General features: G+C 38.4%; 2 protein-coding genes across 2 annotated transcripts in view; one reads left to right on the top strand and one right to left on the bottom strand.

Annotated features, from left to right (window-relative positions):
• LOC135680966 (fucolectin-1-like) overlaps window positions 1–16,583 on the top strand; it is a 29,912-nt gene extending 13,329 nt beyond the window's left edge. The window contains exons 2-3 of the mRNA XM_089113422.1: window positions 13,794–14,114; window positions 15,250–16,583. Of these exons, the coding sequence (XP_088969548.1) occupies window positions 13,823–14,114; window positions 15,250–15,698 (741 nt within the window). The 5' untranslated portion in view covers window positions 13,794–13,822 and the 3' untranslated portion in view covers window positions 15,699–16,583. The remainder of the gene's footprint in view (window positions 1–13,793; window positions 14,115–15,249) is intronic.
• On the bottom strand, window positions 9,668–10,931 carry LOC135683149 (uncharacterized). The gene has a single exon (XM_065198328.2). The coding sequence runs from the start codon at window positions 10,716–10,718 to the stop codon at window positions 9,684–9,686; it is 1,035 nt and encodes a 344-aa protein (XP_065054400.2). The 5' UTR covers window positions 10,719–10,931; the 3' UTR covers window positions 9,668–9,683.
• Window positions 16,584–17,888: the final 1,305 nt, after the last annotated feature.

Below are 17,888 nucleotides of genomic sequence, written 5' to 3'. Positions count from 1 at the left end.
CTTTGGTCTCCAATAGGGGGGTTTGATCTTGAGAACATCTCCATGGTCCTCTTCGTCTTGTGTGCTTGAATACATCACCACAAAGCTGATCACTGACAATGGCATTATCCTGCTGCCCAAATCTGAAAATTAAAATTTGAAGAGTAAATCGTTAAAAGCATGTTAAAAGTAAATCTTAATTCAGATTAACAGTGTTATAATAAAATCAGTTGTAAATTGGAGTTTGCGCAGTAGCTAACTTGGATGAATTTTCCAATGTGAAATTCTTTTCTACTGACCCTTCATAAAATTTCAAATGTACAAACAAGACCTAGCCTTTAAACAAGAGCCAACTTTAGCGTGCTCTTACTTTTAAAACAGAATATAATCGTCATTTGAGGAACTTAAGAAAACTTACCCTCTTTCTATCAATTTTCCGCTGAAATCTGCTTGCTTTCAGGTACTTTCATGCAGGGGTTGTGAGCCAGAACTATGAAAAGAATTGCAGGAAAGAACTTGATAACTGGAGACCTATAATCAATCAGGTGCCCGCCAAACCAGGCGGGGAGTTAAAAATGCAACAGCTATCGGTCGATTTCTTGAATCTTGTTTAAACATTTAGATGATTAACATTTTATATATGCTATCACAATTTTCAAAAATAGTCTTTAGTTCATTTGTTTAGGCAGGTTTTCGATAAAATCAAGGTTGAATAAAGGCCATAGAATCTCTATTCTGCTTAAAGACCCTGAAGGCAACTCAGATGCCAGAAATTTCGAAGTAAGATGAGGAAACGAATTACCTTTTGATCGAACCACTATTAAATTTTCTCGCTCTGTGTTCTGCCATGTTTATTTCTAAAAGTAGAGAAAATTCTTCGAAGATCTCTTTTCATGCCAGCAAACCGTCGGAATAAACTCAAGCACTCGGCCTCGAGGCAAAAGGGCGGAAATGTCACCTTGACCTTTGCTACCTTGGCGTGGCGCGCACATTTCCGTTCACAATAGGACAGTCATTGTGAAGTGACAAATTCTGTCAACTGCCATCGATGGGCTTTTGTTTGTCATTCTGCCAGCAGCGCGCGAGCATGGTGTAGCCTGCATCACAGACCAAATCGAATACACCATGCTCGCGGCCTACCATTAGCAATGTTACCGTCAAGTCTTTGTTGGACCTTTTTGAAGAATGAAGAGTTACGGGAAATGAAGTGATCTCCGTGTCTAGCAACAACCTTTGATCCATAAACACGAACGACTTTGTAAGGTTGCACGTTAAATCTAGATGAGAACTTGTTCGTTTTCTTTTGCATACAGATAACCAGGTCACCTACTTTAATATCGCATTCTTTCGTGTTTCTGCGTTTATTAGCATAGTTCATCGCATTTTCCTTTCTTAGCTGATCATTCTCCCTCGCTTCACGATGTCTGCTTATGTTCTTGTGCTTTCTTGGTAGCATGGGCAGCTTTCCTTTAACAGGTCGATTGTATAATAACTGTGCTGGCGGAACTTTCGTTGTGGTATGTGGTGTGATTCTGTAATTCAGAAGGAATTTGTGAAGCTCTTGTTGCCATTGTCGTTTTTCAAGAATGGCGGTGCAAATCGACTTTCCAAGGGGTTTCATGAAAGATTCCACTTCAGAGTTTCCTTGTGGCCATAAAAGCGTATATGTTGTCTGACGTATACCTAATGCTTTCATGTACCGGTGAAATTCATTTCCGAAAAATGGTGGGCCGTTATCAGACTTCAATTTATCAGGCATACCATGACGTGCAAAAATAGCACCCAGCTTTGGTATGATTGCACTTGCTGATGTTGACGGAACAATATCGACCTCTGGAAATCTCGAATATGTATCAATAACGACAAACAGATACTGTCCTGTTGGCAATGGTCCATAAAAATCAACTTTAAGTTCTTGCCATGGTCTTTCGGGCAAAGGTGGTGACTTGAGTGGTTCTTGTGCATTTGGCGCACCTGTAGCTTGGCATGCTAAACAGTCGGCTATCTCTTCATTAACAAAGTTTTCGAGCTTAGGGAACCACACGTACTCGCGAAGAAGTGCTTTGGTTTTAGCTGTACCTTGATGTCCTTCATGGGCGATTTTGATGACGTGTCTTTGAAGTGACTCAGGTATAATGATTCTAGTTCCCCTCAGCAGAATATTGTTGGTGAGATCAACGGATATCTCATGTTTTATTGCGCGAAATGGTTGTAAGATATCACCGTTCCAACAATTACTCCTGATAGCTGCTCGTAGACACCGCAATGTTGTATCTGTGAGCGAACCATGAAAACGAGGCTACGATATTGATAGGTGTGGCAAATTGGAACTTATTATTATTGTCTAAACGCTAGCGCACAGACGTATCTACACACTATTGAAAACATTCATTCGAAAAAACTCTTGCGAAACGTCGTTGTATTGACATTCTCACGAAGATTAAATCTTATTCGAATCATTCTTGCTGTACTGTTTTTCTGATGATTTTATGGTATTTCTAAAGACAACCAGGTGATTTCTTTCCATATTTCTCTCGTTCGTCAAACTATCAAACTATTTATCTTACATTTATTCTGAATATATACAGTCCTCTAGAACTTAACTCTTGCGAACCACTCTGTGGTACTTTTTACCCTACAGCGTTTACGCTCTTTATGTTTATGTTTACGCTTGAATCTGATTCTAAGTGGGGTTTCTTAAAGTATCTTTATCAGTGGCAGCCTTGATTTCACCCAAAGAAAGAGCAGGAAAAACAGCTTCTTGGGTGACGAAATTGACGTATTCATCAGCTATATTTTGCTTCTTGTATTCAGCTGAAGTTGGATGACGTGAGAGATAATCGGCAGGGTTTCCAATCCCTGATTTATACACAACTTCAAAGTCGTATTGTTGTAAGCGCAGCATCCAGCGTTCGATACGCACTGGTGGTTTGGAGCAAGGGTTTGCATAGATAATTTCCAACGGTTTATGGTCGGTAACTAACGTGAATTTGGAACCAAATAGATATAAATGATAGTGTTCAATCCCCCATACTATGGCGAGTGCCTCCTTTTCTGTTTGCGAGTAGCGTAGCTCGACGGGTGATAATGATCTACTTGCAAAAGCGACAATGTTTTCTTGCGCACGTCCAGGCTTTCGTTGGCACAAAATGGCTGATAGTCCGACTGGACTCGCGTCAACAATAACTGTAGTTTCCTTTTCGATGTCAAAGTAGCTGACGACAGGACTCGACGTGAGAACATCTTTTAACGTGTTGAAAGCCTCTTCACAACGTTCTGTCCAATTAAACTGAGCGTTTTTCTTTGTTAGATTGCGTAAAGGCTCTGTAATCGTTGCATAATCGGGTATAAATTGAGAGCAATAGTTTGACATACCCAATAGACTGCGTACCTCCGTGGAAGTAGTGGGCGTTGCTGCATTTACAAACGCCGCTATTTTCTTCGGGTCAGGGCGCTTTCCTTCTTTAAAAAGATAAATCCAAAAAATTCAAGATTCTCTTTTAAAAATTTACACTTTTCGAAGTTCAAGGTGAGGTTAAATTCTTTCAATCGTCTTAAACATGCATTTAGGTTTTCATTGTGTTCGTTCACATCTTTTCCAAAAATTATGATGTCATCGGCGATGTTTTTGTTGTTTTGAGATTCTATCGACTTGTTCACTGCGAAACATGCAACTAACTAAACTCTACGTGACGCGTGCTAAAAGGTTCTACCTCAGCGATCATTAGAACTTTCTAGAAGCTTCTAATTAGCTGACAATAGAGCAGCAAGCAATCTACTCTAACACGTGTCCTACACTAGCTACTAATTACAAAGGTCATTAGTTTACTTACAAACGCAGCAATTACATAACTGTTGAGTGCACGTTCCCAACACTCCCACTCAATCAACAGTTTCTTTTCAGGTTTTATTGCATTCCGAGCTTGCAGCGTAGGTACTCAAATTGACCTCTGTTCAGTGATTTAGTAAGTAAGTCAGCCAGCATTTCTTTCGTGTTGCAATATTTTAGTAGCAGAGTCCCTTTCTCTACTTGTTCTCGAACAAAATGATACCTAATGTCGATGTGTTTCGTCCGTTTGTGTCCGACTGGATTTTTAGTCATCGAAATTGCTCCTTGGTTGTCTTCCATGATGGTTATAGGTTGCACATTGTCTCCTATTTCTCTAAACAGTTGCTTCAGCCATACGACCTCTTGGGCAGCTTTACTCAAGGCAATGTACTCTGCCTCAGCGGTTGAAAGAGCCACTGTTGATTGTTTTTGACTAAGCCAGCTAATCGCACCTCCGGCCATCATGAAGACATTTCCAGTGGTTGAGTGGCGATTCTGCATATCGTCAGCCCAACTAGCATCACTAAATCCCGTAACTTCTTTGCTTTCTGATTTCTTGTAAACCAGCGAAAGATTGATTGTTCCTTTCAGATAACGAAATACCCTTTTTACTGCAGTAAGATGCGCTTCTGTTGGAGCTGAATTGAATTGAGAAAGAGCTCCCACTGCTTGAGCGATATCAGGCCTTGTTGCGATGGCAGCATAGAGTAGACCCCCTATCATAGACTGATATTGAACGTTATCAACAGGTTTACTGTTTCCATCATCTGCTACAAGTTTGACATTTGGATCAAGAGGTGTACACACTGGATTAGCATCTTGAAGTCCATAGCGCTTCAGTAATTTTTCAATGTACTGCTTCTGTGATAGACTGACTCCTTCTTCGCTTTGCTCAACGCTGACTCCAAGGCAGAAATGAAGGCTGCCCAAATCTTTCATCTTGAAATTCTTTCTCAGGTTTACTTTCATTTGTTTCATTTCATCTTGAGTAGTGGATATGATGATTAAATCATCTACGTAAACAGCAATAATTGTCAAATTGTTTCTTTCAAGAGATCCTTTCACGAAGATACACGGATCTGCTTGACCTTGTCTGAAATTTAGTGATTCGAGCGCGTTTCTAAATTTTCGATTCCAGCAACGTGGTGATTGCTTGAGTCCATAGAGGGATTTTTTGAGCCTGCAAACGAGATTCTCTTTTCCACGTATCACGTAACCCTCTGGTTGCTCCATATAGATTTCTTCCGTTAAATCTCCGTTCAGAAATGCCGTAGTTACATCCATTTGATGAATCAGCATTCGGTTTTGAACTGCAAAAGCCAGTAAGGCTCGAATAGAACTGAACCGCACGACAGGAGAAAAAGTTTCATCAAAATCGACGCCGTACTTCTGAGAATACCCTTTTGCTACTAAACGACTTTTGAAACGTTCCACTTGTCCATTTTCGTCATACTTTACTTTGAAGACCCACTTGCACCCGATAGCCTTTCGGTCTTTTGGTGGCTTCACTAACTCCCACGTTTGGTTCTCTATGAGTGACTGATACTCTGAATCCGTTGCTTCTTTCCACTGTGCGGAATATTCACTATTGAAGGCTTCTTGGATGGTAGCTGGTTCTTCGATGGTTGCTGAGAATACAACATGTCTTGCTTCTGTGACGTCAGCATACTCATCCAAGCCAAATCGAGGTGGTGGTACCCCTTTTGTGGATCTTTGAGATCGTCGAGGATGGCTTTCTTCTGCATCCGTGTTCTTTTCCGTAGGCTCTGTTTGTCGTTTATCTTCCTTTGCTGGTTCTGGACCCATCTTCAAATACTGTTTTTGAGGTCCAAAATCATTTTCATTGAAGTTAACGTCTCTTCTAATCACTATTCTCTTGCTCTGCATATCAAAAAGTCGGTATCCTTTCTGATTTGCACTGTACCCCAAGAATCGAAGTCTGTTGGCTTTCTTGTCCAACTTTCTTCGCTCAGCCTCTGGAATATGAGCATAAGCTATGCAGCCGAACACACGAAAGTGGGAGACATCAGGGGGTTTTCCATACCATTTTTCATACGGTGTTTGACCTGATGCGCTGGTTATAACACGATTTCTTATGTAGGCTGCAGTGTTGACTGCTTCTGCCCAGAAGGTCTTGCTGAGTCCGGCATGGTTCATCATCGCTTTTGCGGATTCAACGAGAGTCCGGTTCATGCGCTCAGCCACTCCATTCTGTTGTGGAGAGTGAGGAACAGAAGTTTCGTGTTTGATACCTTTCCTTTTCAGAAGATTTTCAAATTCATTTGATACATACTCTCCGCCATTATCTGTGCGCAAGGTTCCAATTTTACATGCAGCTTCATTGGTTGCAGAGGCTTCAAATTCTTTAAACCTCTTTAGTACCTCAGACTTCTTTCTAATGAAGTAGACTTTGACACATCTCGAGTAGTCATCAATGAATGTGACAAAATAACGCTTTCCCGAAAAGCTCTGTATTGACATTGGTCCACATACGTCGCTGTGAACTATCTGTAATTTTCTAGAAGTCTTGATCCCCTCTGTTGACTTGAAGGGTTTTCTGCTCATCTTACTTTCCGCACACCCTGTGCAAAAGTTCAGTTCGTCATTTCCTTGGATGGCAACTCCTTTGATGAGCTTCTTCTTGACTGATTCCAATAGCTGTTTTCTATTTATATGTCCTAGCCGTTGATGCCAAATATCCATCGTGCTAGGGTTGCTATTTTCCATCCTTTCAGATTGGTGATAAGCTGCTGTTATATCTGTTTCGCAGCTCAGAACGTACATTCGCTTAACGAGTCGTCCTTTGCCTACAGCCTTACCGTCCGAGTCTTTTATCCAGCAACAAGTATGTCCGAACTGAACAATGAGTCCCTTCTGTGTCACAGCTCGCACACTGAACAGGTTGCAAGCTAGTTTCGGAACATAGAGTACATTATCCATTTCAATTGTCAGCTGCTTGTTGTGGCTTGTTTCCATGGTAATTTGAGCTCGTCCTGATCCACGGGCTTCCACTGTATGTCCGTCACCCAGTTTGACTAATTCAGGCTGGTTGAACTCTCTGTAGTTAATCAAAAGCAGTTTGTTTGAGGTCATATGCTGCGAGGCACCCGAATCCAGAATCCATTGTCTGTTTGTCTCATTTTCTGTTTGTTTATTTTCAGCTAGAAAGAGTTGAGAGTCTGAGTCATCATCTGCCTCCTTTCCTGCAGTCTTTGCATTATGTGTTTCATTTTTAAATGAATTGCTGGGCCTCACTTGCTTCCTTTTGTGACATTCAAAGCTTTTATGACCCTCCTTGCCACAGTTGTAACATTTGCCTTTGAAAGGCCTGCTGATGCCCTTTTCCAAATGTAATGCTGAGTCTCGATTAATTTTAGTCGTTGCGGTTGCTTTGAAGGCCTGTTTTTTCTGCTCTTCATTGATAAGGGCTTGCTGGACGAAGGCCAGTGATAGTTCATCTCCTTTAGCTTCCAGAGCTGTAACGAGTGTTGTATAGCTTGGTGGAAGGCTTATGAGCAATGCCACGACTTGCTCTTCTTCAGCTACTGTAGACCCGAGTGCATGGAGTTTATCAGCAATTTCCTTCATACGTTTCAAATGATCTTGGACCGATTGCCCTTCAAGCATTTTTGAAGTAAAATATTGTCTCTTGAGGAACAGCTTGTTGGCTATCGTATCCCTCTCGAAATAGGCTTTGAGAGTATCCCACAGGTCCTTCGGTGTTTCGCATGATGTCACCAAGTAGATAAGATTCGACTGAATTCCCATTACCAACGTCGCCATTGCCTTTTGCTTGGCCTTTTCGTATGTAGCTCTAGATGCTGTATTATCGTCAGGTAATGAAATCGTTCCATCTACGTGATCCCACACATCTTTCGCCATCAACAAATGTTTCATTTGAAACTTCCATGTAGGCCAGTTTGACCTATCTAATTTTTCGATTTCGAATTTATCTCCAAATCCAGCCATGTGCAGTGGTTTGGTTCTGGGCCCATAACCTGTTGTTTTGAGATTCTATCGACTTGTTCACTGCGAAACATGCAACTAACTAAACTCTACGTGACGCGTGCTAAAAGGTTCTACCTCAGCGATCATTAGAACTTTCTAGAAGCTTCTAATTAGCTGACAATAGAGCAGCAAGCAATCTACTCTAACACGTGTCCTACACTAGCTACTAATTACAAAGGTCATTAGTTTACTTACAAACGCAGCAATTACATAACTGTTGAGTGCACGTTCCCAACAGTTTTTGACGCCATTAAGTCCTTGAAGGGCAAGCTGTATGTGTGCTGTAAAATTTCACTTGCACTTGAAGTTCCAAAATTAAGTCTTTTGCATCGAAATAAACCAATATAAGTTATAAAAGTAGTTATCTGACGACTACTTGGACTAAGTTCAAGCTGTTGGTAAGCTTGCGCTAAGTCAAGTTTTGAAAACACTGTAGCACCATTGAGATCGATAGAAATATCCTTCACAGTTGGTATAGGATGACGAACTCTTTTAACTGCTGTGTTTGCCTCTCTCATATCAATGCATATTCTGATATCCCCATTTTTCTTTGGTACGAAAACAATAGGAAAAACCCAATCAGTTTGTTCATTCTCCGGAACGCGCTCAATTATGTCCTGATCTATAGTTTGGAAATCTCGCTCTCGACTTTCTTTCGAAGATGAAAGAGAATTCTCCTGCACTTTAGTGCGATTGGTTTGACTTTTGAATCGATTACTAAGTCAATTTGTTTTCCTTTCATTTTACCAAGGCCTTTGAAAACATCTGGATATTGATTAACGATATCATTCAGATCTTTATTTTGTATGTTTCCAGTTGGTGGGTGAACTTGGTTTAAATGCAAGCTAATTAAGCCAAGGTCTTGGGCCGTTGATGCGTTAACCCTATCCAGAATAGGGGGGGGGGCACAAAGTGCCCCCCTAGTTGGTTTTTCTTTCATAACTTCAGGAGTTTCAAAGCAATACCCCTCAGACCTCCTGACTTTTAGTTTTAACCTATCTGACACATGTTCATATAAAGAGATAATTTTTTATTATTAATCAGGGGGTTGTGTAGGGGCGTTTTCAAAACTAGTCAAGTAAAAAATAGTTCAATCTGCCACGGATTCGCAACAAAAGTAGATATATTGATGAAAATTAGTATCTAGGCATTAATTTGTGCTCTTTTCATGATTCTGACCAGAAAATTCAAATTCAACATCCTTTTCTTTGATATTTCTGCTGCGCATGCGCACACATTTGTTGACATATTTATAGGTATTATATTAATAAAACTGCAAGTTTAGAATAATTTGTCTGCTAAGGCATTAAAAATGAACTCAAACATGACATTTGGTTGTATCGATCATTTAGTTATATAGAAAAAACTATAGCCAAATACAAAATATGTTGAGTTCTTTTGTTAGGAACGTTAATAATTTTGAGAAGTAACATTAAAATTGTGTCAATCTTCTAGTTTCTATTAGAAAATGCATCAAATTTGCTTATTTTAATATCTTAGCCCGATTCTTTGGAATTAATGAATATTTTAAAATTTTCTAAAATTTTCTAAATTTTTGCTTCACCCGGCCACCATTATGATGACGTCATCGTAAAACCACGTGACTTAAAAAATGGAACAATAATACTAAAATGTGGAGAAGAGATAAGAGTACCACCCAAACAAAGTTCATTGTCCTAGCTAGAGGGACAAAGAAATTACGGAGGGAGGGCACTTTGTGCCCCCCCCCCTAGTCTCCCGAAAGTTTCAAAAAGCCTAGTCTGGATAGGGTTAAGTAAACAGCCTCCATTGTCTTCCGTGACATAGAACTTTGCGACGGCATAACGTTTCTTTGTTTCCACCAATGATTCAAATTTGCCCTTCATTTTCACGGGCGTTTGCGAGTTGTAGGCATAGGCTTTATGTTTGTGGGTTGTAATGAAATACCCTTGAGTTGACTAAAAGTTGCATTATCAATGATATTGATAGACGCACCAGTGTCCACTAGGAAGGAGATGCGTTGTCCTTTGATTTTAAGCCGGGTTTCTAAGGATTTTTTACTTGAACCCCCTATTGCATAACAATAGTTTGATGAGCTGGATTCGCTGTCGACATCTGTTGACTTGCACACCGGGTGAATTTTCGATTTAGACGTGGTAAATGAAGACTGGCGGGTGTCTTGTTTGCTCAGACAGAACTTAGCGAAGTGATTTTGCTTCCCGCAGCGATGACAGTTTTGACCTTTTGCAGGGCATGGCTTCGATTTGTGTGAATAATTGCCACCACAATTTCGGCATTTTCGTGCTGAAGTTTGTTGTTTACTGAAACTCTTTTTCTGTTTGATAGCTTGTAAATTGTCCCTTGACTGTTTACCCTCGATATCTGCCGTTTGAAAAGTACTAATTTCCGCTCTGCGGCCGTCCAGTAACATATCTTTAAGGGTGTATTTAGGATCTTTGAGAGCTTGTTTACGCAAACTTGTGGATTTGCCCCCGATTACGATTTGGAGCTGTATTTCAAAATCAAGTGAAGAATCAGAAAACTCACAAGTTTGTGCCAAATGACGAAGTCGAACGTGAAATTGATCCAACGTCGCATTTGGTTGTTGTACGGCCTGCCTAAATTTGTACACTTCATAATGCCTGTTCGTTTGGGGCTCGAAGTAGGCAGTGAGTTTGGTTACGGCAGTTTGGTATGCATCAGCAGCGCCTGTATCAGATAATTGGCGAAATATTTCCCTCACTCTTGAGCCAGCTTGATAGAGGAGTAAAGCCCGTTTACGTTTATTGTCAGTGATATCATTTGCTACTAGAAATGTTTCAAAATCTTGCAGCCACACTTTCCATCTCGGGCCTACCGAAGCATCAATCTCTGCATCTGGGTCGAAGGGCGGCATGCTAGGAACGATGCTAACTGAAGCCATGATTTACCGATCACGGTAAATGTTACATTACTTTTCCTCGTCGCCAATGTTATATTTATGTTTACTGTGGCCTAATAGGCAGATTGTAGATGATTCAAACTACAGCGTGCTTCGAACGTAACTTTTATAACTCTCCAAACATAACAATATATATAGGGTCTGGGCCCTAGCATCCTTTCGCTGAACAAAACATTACAGTCAATATGTCACTTGTCAATAAATGCCTATGAAGGATGCTAAAAACCACAAAAGTAATTTCTTAAAGACCTGTGCATGTGATAAACCTTGAATAATGAAGCATAACTTTATCCATTACATCCCTTATCCCTTTATCCCAATTGAAGACAAAATTTTATTCTATCTCAATATATTGACTGCATTATTTTATAGGATTTTATAAAATGCGAAAATCTGCTATAAAGAAGATTTAGATAGCAAAGAAACCTGAATGCGTTAGTTTAAACGCTCAGGTTGAAATTGAATGTTCTTTGTTGTAATTCATACGCGAAAGATTAAATTGCTTTGCAAAAGATTTGCACTTTCGCAAAGCAATTTAACAGAAAACTTCATGTTGTAACAAGGAGTGAAGCATATTTTCGTTGCTAATGAATTTTTTGCCTGTATTCTTCTACTGTTGCATTGCCGACGCATTTCTCATGACCTGAAAAACACCTGATACTATGATAATGATTTGCAGCCTTTTTTGAACCGATTTTTTCGAAATTCATCGAAAACAAATTTCAAATAATTTGTATTTCTGAAAAAGTATATTTTTGTCACTTCCAAAATGGTGAGTTGGGTTTTTCTATTAAAATAGTATTTTCTACATCTAGAACAGGTCAAATTGCCATGAACCGAATCAACCTATAAACAGCAGCGTCTGAATAGGCAAAACGTAAACAAACAAGATCAGCTAAACAAAATTTGCCCTTGCTCAAGAACCCGGTAACATCAAGGACTAGGGTATCTTTCAAAACAATTTCTTAACCATCTTGCGACCCTGCCCACCCCACCCATATCCAGGTATTTTCAAGTTATTGCAGACATGTAAACCATCTCTTTCTTTTCTTCGTGCATTATAGGACACCTTAACATAAAAATAATTATAGGACACCTTAACACAAATTATCTTCCTAATAAACTTTCTGGTATTATGGAAATCATAAAAGAAAAATTAGATATTTTTCTTATCTCAGAAACAAAAATAGACGAATCCTTCCCAACATCTCAGTTTTCTGTCGAGGGGTTTAGGAAGCCCTTTAGACGTGACGGAAAAATTGGAGCTGGAGGATTACTAATTTATGTGAATGAAAATATTGCAGCTAAAGAATTAAGAAATCTCAGCCCAGCAAATGATATAGAACAATGGGCAATGGGAATAGCTCATGATGATTATGAATCAACTTTTGAACAACTTTTAGTAAAAAATAAAACAATAACTTCTCATAAGAAAAATTTACAATATCTTGCGATAGAAATTTACAAAACATTTAACGGATTGAATCCACTTTTTATGGATGAAATATTTTCCATAAATGAATGCCCATATTACTTAAGAAACTCCCAATTCAAAACAGCGTAGCCACATTACAAAGTATATGGATTTAATACCGTATCATGCAGATGTATCCAAATATGGAACTCAATTCCAAATGAGATAAAGTATTCCCCTACTTTATCAATATTCAAGAAATAAATCTCAGAATTTACATCGTTTAATTGTACTTGTAATCTTTGCAAGGAATATGTTAGCAACATCGGTTATATTTGAATTATATTATATTTAGCGTTGGTAATTTAAATAAGTTGGTTTTAATTAGCTTGTATGTATAGCTAGAGATTGTATCAACTTTAAATAAAGAAAGAAAAAAAAAAGTTAATGGCTGCATGGCTTGCATTTTTTGCATGAGCAAGGTGTTGCTAGTCGGCGGAAGAAGGCCGTTGTTCTTTTTCTCAACCCTCTCTAAAACGGTTGGGGGTTTTTTTATGGCCGCCTTTGCGATTGGTACCCCGACAGCCCAAAAATAAATGGTCCAAATGATGAGAGAACGCCACCTTCAGTTATATGATTGACAATGGTAAAATATTCTGAGGACCATTTTACCCTCATTTGCTAATGGTTTTTTTGATAGCCTGGAACAAATATTAAAAAAGATTAATATAAAGAAAAGTAATAAAGATTTGTTAGATACGGAGACAGGCTTCACAGACTTATGTAGATCTTCTTCATTTGCTCAATATATTTCAAAATTAGATTTTTAACAGATGAATAAAAATTACCGAAAGCGGGAGATTAGGCTTCAACACAGGAGAAAGGGAGAAGATCCCGCCAAAATCAGGAGAGTTTGAACCCTTATTTTCAAAGACGCGTAAATAGAATAATGAATAGGGCCATAGGCTTTTTCATGAGCAGTTTGATCTGAGTTGCTGGCCAGTCTGGCCTTCTCTTGTGAATCCAATCTTGCAACCCAGACTCATTCTGCCCGGTAAGCAACACACTTAGTCGTACATATTTTATCAACATGATATTTAATAATTGATTTTTTGTAAAGATCAATTTCTATAAATGCTTGTTTCTAACTATCATCCGAAGGTATTTTTTGGACACTTAGAGGCTATGTTTGTCGAACAGTTTCCTGGTCCTTCCACTCCACGTGACCATTCCTACGCCTAGAATTTTAAAATCTGGTGACTTTCCCCACTCTGGGTGAAAGTTTGATCACGCCAGGGGCCCAGACCCCTGGATCTGTCGTCCGCGACCCTAACCACTAAGCCATCGTTGCACATAGGTTATAGATTTTTAGATATCAACAATCAAATAGTTGCAAAAAAGTTAGTTTTTCTAAATGTAAAGTACACAGAATGCGGATCAAATATTAAAGTCCGCATCTGGACATTAAAAAACCTTTAGTCCTTATTAGGGTATCAGACAAAATGAAAATAAGTTTTTATTTTGTTATTGTCGTATATCTGCTATTTGCGTGCGCAGGTGTCCGGATTTATAAAAAAATATAAATAACCAATATTATACCTGTTTAATAAACAAATTGAAAAGCAATAAATTTTTATTTCCAGGGAAAGTTTCAATCCATCTATTATCCAAAATGGGAGTTTTTATTCTCTTGACGTTGCTTCTTTCAATGTTTTACTTTGCTTCAATCAAATCAGACGAGAGTCAAAGTAGAAGCAAATCCGTTTTCGAAGAAGTGCACAACCCAACACAAATAAAAACAAGCATGTTTCATAAGACCTTTCATCAATGCAGCATGGAGAACACATGTTATTACGTTGCTAAGGATGTTAAGAACCACTATTTTTATAAATTTAAAGATGAGCAAGATATCCCAGCCGAAAGATCCAACCTCATTATTTGGTCGAAGAAACAAGCAAGAAGAGGTATTTCTTAATCTTTTTTTTCATATAATTATTCTTGAGTTGAAGCATGGAAAGATGTCCCCTTTTTAAATTTCTTTTTAATTATTAATGAAACTGAAATGTTAAGTTTTTTTTATCTTTCCAATGACCATCTTTTGAAAACAGGTAGCTTGAACGGCTTTCTTGCTATATTCCCCCCCCCCCCCACTCAAATATTTTATATGCATTTGGCAAAATACAAATGGCTATGTTTTTTCGAATTTTCTGGAGGGGCAGCAAGGACTTCTCAATCTCTTCTATATACACCACAGTCCAACAATAACTTCTTATCTTCGCTCTCATATACAACTTACAAATAGTGACCTGCTAATGATTGGATATCAATTGGGCAATTATCTCATGACAACCCAGGCTGAAAAAAGCTTGCTGGGTATGGCAACCCCAATTATACATGGTTCAAGAATATATTCATTGACCTTTAACATTTTTCTATTGATATCATACCAAGATCATACTTCAAATGTTTTATTGAGATCATTTCAAGACGACAAAAAATATTTGAAGAAAGATTTCTACAAATTATTCTTCAAAAGTATTCTTAATTAATAAAACGGTCTTAACTGCACTTATCGATTTGTTCCAAGCTGGCAGCATTATATCGTAGCTAAAATCAGATGAAGTTGTCCTTTAGAAACAAATGAAAAAGACTTTATTTGGTCAAATAAAAATGTCTCAGAATTAAGTTTATTTTGTACAAACTTTTGTTTTCTTGACTGACATACATTTGTAACTAAACATGTCTTTAAGGTGTGAGAATTTCTTAAAACAGATTTTAGTCCAAAAATTTTCTTTAAAAGACTCAATGTTGTCTGAGTAAAAATCGAAATCATCCGATAGCATTCAACATAAAATCAGTTGCATAAAAGTCTTTGTAACTCGAAAATTTCATTTAAAATTGTATCATGTCATACACTGTATATTATATCACGTTATGTAAAATATCACAGAATGTAACAAATACACAAATGTGTTTACATTAAACAATGTTATAAAAGTGTTTGATTAATAAGGCAGATTCCTGCTGCTTTGAGCGATTTGAATTAAAAATAATCTCTGATTTTGCAGTAAAATCCTTGCAATTTTACTTTGATTCTAGGTGTTCAAGAAAATATCGCTTATAAGAAACCGTCCTCGCATTCATCTGCTCATGAATATGGTGGAATTACATTTGTTGCCAGCTTTGGAAATGACGGTGACAAAACTGGAGACTGGCAGCGATGCAGTATCACCAAAAAAGACATAGTACCCTGGTGGCAAGTGGACCTTACAAGGCAAGCTGCTGTCACAAGTGTCGAAATAAAAAGTGGCGCAACATGGGGTCAAGAAAGAATAAATCCATTTGATATCAGTGTTGGGGATGATAGATCAAGTGGTGGGCGAAACAATGCGCTTTGCGTAAAAGATGGAAGGTTGGCAATCGGTGAATTGAAAAAGTTTGATTGTCCAAGGCATTTTTTGCTTGGTCGGTATGTGACTGTATTCTTGAACAGGCAAGAATATCTTCAAGTATGTGAGCTTGAGGTTTACGAACTTCAAACGGAGTAGTTTGCGTAAAATATCGCTATTGGCAGCTTTCATGTTCTTTAATTATTGCTCCTTATCAATAAAAAAAGAAGCAAGATTGTATTGAAATTTTTCTCTTTGAAAGGTTTTATTTGCTTTTAGCAAATAAAAACATACAACTTGTTGTTGTTCTAGATATAAAACACGTCAGAAACGATAATAGTCGGAAATCAGTATGTAGTTTATGTAGAAGTGTGGCCTAGGATCAAATTGTAGAAGTGTGCCAGTCACAAATTTGCCGAAAAAAGGGCCTGGCCTAAAATGTATCAATTTTTAGGAGTGTCATTTTGACGCAGTTGATTTTATTCATCAAAGAGCATGTTCTCGTCAGTCAATCATTACTTCGATTTTCCCGCTTTTAATTCAATTTGCCCTGAGTACCTTAGAGTACTACCTTCTTTGATTTTATTTGAATGTCAAGTTTTCAGCAATGAGATGCCCTCATTTTTTCAAATAGTTCAGCACGTTTTAATAGAACCTTAGTTTGTATGTGTTGTAATATAAGTTTAGAATAAATATCGTTGCTCTTTTGTTCTTAATATTATTATGCTGTCCGTAGTCGATATTGGTTTTAAAGCACGCTCACCTGTATCTTGTTGTGTTAAAGTAATTGATTGATGGATTTATTGTTTAGCTCAGTTGGAGTTGGGAGAGGCGTGCTTAAGTTGGACAGTAGTTGGTGATCGAGTAGTTTGAAGTGAAGTTTTCAAGTTATTTAAAGTTGTCAAGATCGTTCGTTTGTCAAGAATGGAATTAATTATAATAATAACTTGTAAATAGTATATATATATATATATCGTGTTTATTTCATTGTGGATTTTGCTACCATACACCGACCAGCCTTAAAAAGCACAACATATGGGCAGATTTTACTGGCCAGACCACCGAAAGGTTTCGGATGCCTCTTGGCAAAACCGAAAGAGAAGCCCCCCTGCGAGCGGAAGGAGCAGAAATTTTTGCGACCACGCCCTTTAGATTATCTCAAAATGCATTTCAAAATATTTCTTGCAACCATTTCTTGCAATCGTTTAGAAAGTTTTACTGTTTTTAGGCCTACGTTTCCTACATTTTATTAATTCCATTCTTAAAATGGAATAGATCACTTTATGAGGACTTCTAGATCTCAAAGCCCTGCGGCACTTTGCCCCCTTGCCCCTCCTCTCTGCGGCCCTGCTCACAGGAGCTTCTGTTCCTCCAGGATCATCGTGCAGTGTTTTTCAGTAAACATTAACCCTTCCCCAAACGTTAGGTGGAAATTAGTTGGCTCTGGATATGCCGACACTTGTCTGCTAGGTTCTAGACCCCAGCTGCCGACAGGGAGTCATTTGAAAGTTTCGGGGGACATTTTCCCACCCCAGGAGCGGATCCAGACTATAGCAACTGTAGCTCGAGCTATAGTCAAATTCTCAGTGTTTGATTTTCGAAATACAAAGTTTCCTTGCAGTCCCTAAAAATGTGTTTATGCCCACAAGCAGGGTTGCCAGGTGGCCTGGGACCAAAGATGCCAAATTCTGTTTGAAAAGTTGCCAAAAGTTGCCAAACAGGTTTTTTTCTCACAATGACGTCACAAAACTCTCACGCATGCGTACTTAGGCCCAAAGTTAACTATCATGTCCGAGAATCAAGATCGGCAATGTTGATAGAGACATAAAAAATCATTGTTCTATTGAAAACATATCTGATATTCCATATTGAAACTGACATATCATCAATAGAAATGACGACATTCGACATGTGAACAGTATGCAAACATATTTACACACTGTTTCCTATCACCGACACCACACCTTAACATTAGCAAAGTTGCCGACATCACAGGGTCACACCAAGATGTAAGTACTTTGTTCCGGTCACCCAAGTCAAGTGAATGAAACTTCGAGAAGTGTCCGGGAGAGGCACAGGGTGTCATTAACGGAATATTATCGAATTTGAAGGGAGAATGTCACGAAAAGATACTAAGAAAATGTCACAAACTCGTGAAGAGAAAATGTTCAAAAAGTGCCAAAAAATTGCCAAACTTTAGACAGTTGCCAAATCTAAATTTTTAGTTGCCAAACAACATGAAAAAGTGCCAAAATTGCCAATTTTGGCAACTAAATTGCCAAATTGGCAACCCTGCCCACAAGTGTTTACTATCAACATTTGAAAGCAGCGGTATAGGTTATCAAATGC

Source organism: Rhopilema esculentum, chromosome 17 (genome assembly GCF_057945365.1).
Source record: "Rhopilema esculentum isolate cy_ngs chromosome 17, ASM5794536v1, whole genome shotgun sequence".
NCBI classification, from domain to species: domain Eukaryota; kingdom Metazoa; phylum Cnidaria; class Scyphozoa; order Rhizostomeae; family Rhizostomatidae; genus Rhopilema; species Rhopilema esculentum.
This window is presented reverse-complemented; position numbering and strand designations above follow the sequence as displayed.

Coding starts and splice junctions, on each gene's coding strand:
- LOC135683149 (XM_065198328.2), bottom strand. CDS start 10,718: ATGGCTTCAGTTAGCATCGTTCCTAGCATGCCGCCCTTCGACCCAGAT.